Genomic DNA, 3,401 nt, shown 5'->3' with positions numbered 1-3,401 from the left:
GTTCCAAATGTGGAGTCCCAGTCTGCAAAGGCAGAGGCCAGACCAGAACACTGTTAGGCTGGTTTTATAGAGGGAAAAAAGGCAGAATTTTTGTGAACTTCTCAGTTTTCCAAAACCAGATAGAATGCCCTCAGGAAGCTTCCAGGACCTCATCTGTCTTCAGGTAGTGTCTTCTCACTGATTTCAGATGCAGCCCCTGCAATGGCCCAACTAGAAGGAGCTGAAGGGCTCCAGGTGGTCAGAACAGCAACACCAACCATGAGGAAAAGGAAGGGCAAGAAGGTGTTCCCAGACCCAGGAGTGAGTGAGCCCCTGGGGGTGGCTCTGTGACCTGTTGCTGCCTGGCAGGGAGGGAGCTGTGTGCCAGCCTGTGTGGGCGCCAACTCAGTGGACAATGCATCAGGCTTGTGCTGAGAATGGCACAAAGGGACCCCACTGGGCCCCCAAAGGACTATAAAATAAGAGCCCCTGGGAGGGGTGAGGGCCATAGCCATATAAGGTCCAGGTACAATAGTGGGCTGGAAAGGGCTTTCTGGCACATGGTGATGGAGCTCAGTGACACAGGCCGGGGCACAGAAAGGTACCTATGGGGCCTTAGAGCTTATGTAGCTCCCTGGTCATGGCCAAGAGTGCCCAGCCCCCACAGACAAAAGCTAAGGCTGAGGGACGATGGGAAAGACACCCATGGCCGTGGCCCCCGCCTGCCTCTCAGAGCCTGGTTTACGGTGGCTGGGGAGGACAGTGAGTGGACTGTACCGTCAGCTCCCTATATGGCTCCACTTGTTGCCCAGCCCCTTGGCTGGCAACCGGCCTCCATCACAGCTTCTGCCTAAAATCTCTCCCCAGGCACAGCTGCCCTGCCTAATCCCCACCAGCTGGCAGCCAGAGCACCGCCTCTGGTGCCTGGCGGGGACCCAGCACTTTGCTCGTCTCAAGCTGTGGGTGAGCTCCCTGACGTGGTGCTGCAGGCGGGCCACTCTGGGCCTAGGCTCAGCTGGGCTGTGCTTCTTCACTACATGCCAGGTCCTCACCTGTGGAGGGATGAATGTTCTGGAACCCCGGGAGGTGAGGGTAGTGGCACCAGCCTCTGGGCCTCCAGAGCCTCTGCACTTCACCCCTGCACAATTCCGAGAGTGGATTGTGAGGCCAGCACTGGACTGGAAACACACACTGGGCGCCCTGAACCAAGGAGGTATGGGAGCCCACATTGGACAAAGAAAGACACATAGAGACTCAGATCAGGAGAAGTAGAACACCATGGCAGAAAGCTCTGCAGGGTCATAGTTGAAGGCAATTGCACATAAAAGATGTTGGGCTCTCCACTCAGCCAGGGAAAGTTCCAGAGCTCCCAGGCAAGCCCCCAGCCAGCCCCCCACAGATGGTTCCCACGGTGTCTGGCCCATCCCGCTGGTGCTGGGAGCAGCAGAAGTGGCAGATCTTGGGGTGGCTGAGTCACCTGCTAGAGCTCTTCAAAGAAGGCCACTCGGGACTTGGCACTCTGCAAGGTAAGCTGTAAGAAAGAGAGCAGAGAAGAAACTGAGAGGAGACTAAATTTCTGCTCTGTCACATGGGTCCCACAGGTTAGGAGTGAAAGACTGTTCAAATACATGTTCAAGAAGTTGGTGGGTGGATGGTGCCCGAAGCTCAGTGGGTAGGGTGCCGGCCACTTACACCGAGGCTGGTGGGTTCGAACCCAGCCTGGGCCAGCTAAAACAACAATGACAACTACAACAAAAACATAGCCGGGTATTGTGGCGAGAGCCTGTAGTCCCAGCTACTTGGGAGGCTGAGGCAAGAGAATTGCTTGAGCCCAAGAGTTTGAGGTTGCTGTGAGCTGTGATGGCTCCTCTACCCAGGGTGATAGCTTGAGACTCTGTCTCAAAAAAAAAAAAAAGAATTTGATGGTTAATCCCAAATAAATTTCCAGATTTGTCCAAGAATTCAAATTAGGAGGTGACAAATAAGGACATGCTAGGAAGGAAGGCTGCTGGACAGAAGCTTATCAGCAGCAACATGTCATCATTGTCACCTTTTCACAGAGGAAAGGAGATCCCTGGCTGTTTTCATAGGTTCTCACATTCCCATCTACAAGTTTTTGAGCTGCCCCCTATGGTATGCTGTCTATGGGGACACCAATGCTGGGGTTGCAGCTGGGGCAAGACAGTCCTGTGTCAGATAAGAAAGGGCTTGTCCCTGACCCGACACCTGATAAAGCCTTTCTCTCCACAAGCAGGGAGGCAACAGGCTTTCTGAGCAGGGCTTGGTGCAGATAGGGAGGAGGGGTAAGCATGAGCCCTGCTCTGTCCAGCGACTGTAAAGCCCTCCCAGAAAGGACACTGCCTGAGAAAGACAGGGAAGACAAGATTGGGAAGGGAAGGTGGAGAACCAGGCAGAGGTCTTGGTGGAAGTTGTGACCTCCTAAGCCACTGATCCCATAAGCCACACTTCCCAGCATCTCCCAGAAGAGATGCTGTTGGCACAGGTGCTCTCTCATTGCCAGGCCCCCTGCTCCACTCCTGAAATCAACTCCTTGGGTAAGACTGTGTGTCCCATGTCAGCTCTGGGACTTCCCAAAGGACAGCTGAGAGGGAGGCAGGGAGTCTGTGCTACCCATCTTCATATTCCCCAAAACACTTTCTCTCCTCCACCACCAGTGGTCACTCTTGACCTCTTTGAGCCTTCTCCTCTGGAGGTAACCACAGTGGGGCTAGATGGCAACCCCTGGCAGTCTCCAAATGTGAAAAGTCCTCAGTACTATCAGCAGCTCCACAAAGGGCAGGGAAGTGTAGATCCCAAACCCACCACTTCACCATCAAAAGACAGGCAGCATTAGTATGCTTGAAACGAGACAGCTTGAGAGCAACTCTTAACATCCTGCCAAATCTTTTGGCCTTGAAGTTCCTGACCAACAAGCTGAAAGCAGGGAGGCATCTGAGCTGTTTTCTTTGGTGGAAGCAATTCCAGAAGCCCTTTGGAAAGCCCAATTCTGAAGAGAATGGAAAGAGTTTTCCTTTACTGAAATAGAATTCCCTGTAAAGGGAGTTGCGTTTGGATGGGTTTCTTCCTAAATGCAAGCAGAGAAGGGCCAGGAGTTTCTTGTCCTGAGATAATGGGAACCAGGATAGTAACTAGGGAAGAAAGAAGAAAGATTCAGCTGCCAGAGAACTACTGGTACAAAAAATCCTCTTGGGGCTCTGTGCCCATAGCTCAGCGGCTAGGGCGCCAGTCACATATACCAGAACTGGCGGGTTCGAACCCAGCCGGGTCCTTCCAAAGAATGACAACTATGGCCCAGCGCCTGTGGCTCAAGTAGCTAGGGTGCCAGCCATGTACACCTAAGGTGGCGGGTTCAAATCCAGCCTGGGCCTGCCAAACAACAATGATGGCTGCAACCAAAAAAA

At 53.2% G+C, this 3,401-nt stretch overlaps 1 protein-coding gene across 3 annotated transcripts in view; it reads right to left on the bottom strand.

Annotated features, from left to right (window-relative positions):
* Positions 1-1,238: 1,238 nt before the first annotated feature.
* Positions 1,239-3,401, bottom strand: part of NF2 (neurofibromin 2) — a 112,505-nt gene continuing 110,342 nt past the window's right edge. For all 3 annotated transcript variants that reach the window (XM_023513302.1, XM_003789861.3, XM_023513303.1), the window contains one exon: positions 1,239-1,510. Coding sequence is in view for 2 of the 3 variants with exons in the window: in XM_003789861.3 (XP_003789909.1) it covers positions 1,460-1,510 (51 nt within the window). In the remaining variant the exon portion in view is untranslated. The remainder of the gene's footprint in view (positions 1,511-3,401) is intronic.

This window comes from Otolemur garnettii, unplaced genomic scaffold (assembly GCF_000181295.1).
Source record: "Otolemur garnettii isolate 467f Iridium unplaced genomic scaffold, OtoGar3 scaffold00038, whole genome shotgun sequence".
Lineage (NCBI taxonomy): Eukaryota > Metazoa > Chordata > Mammalia > Primates > Galagidae > Otolemur > Otolemur garnettii.
This window is presented reverse-complemented; position numbering and strand designations above follow the sequence as displayed.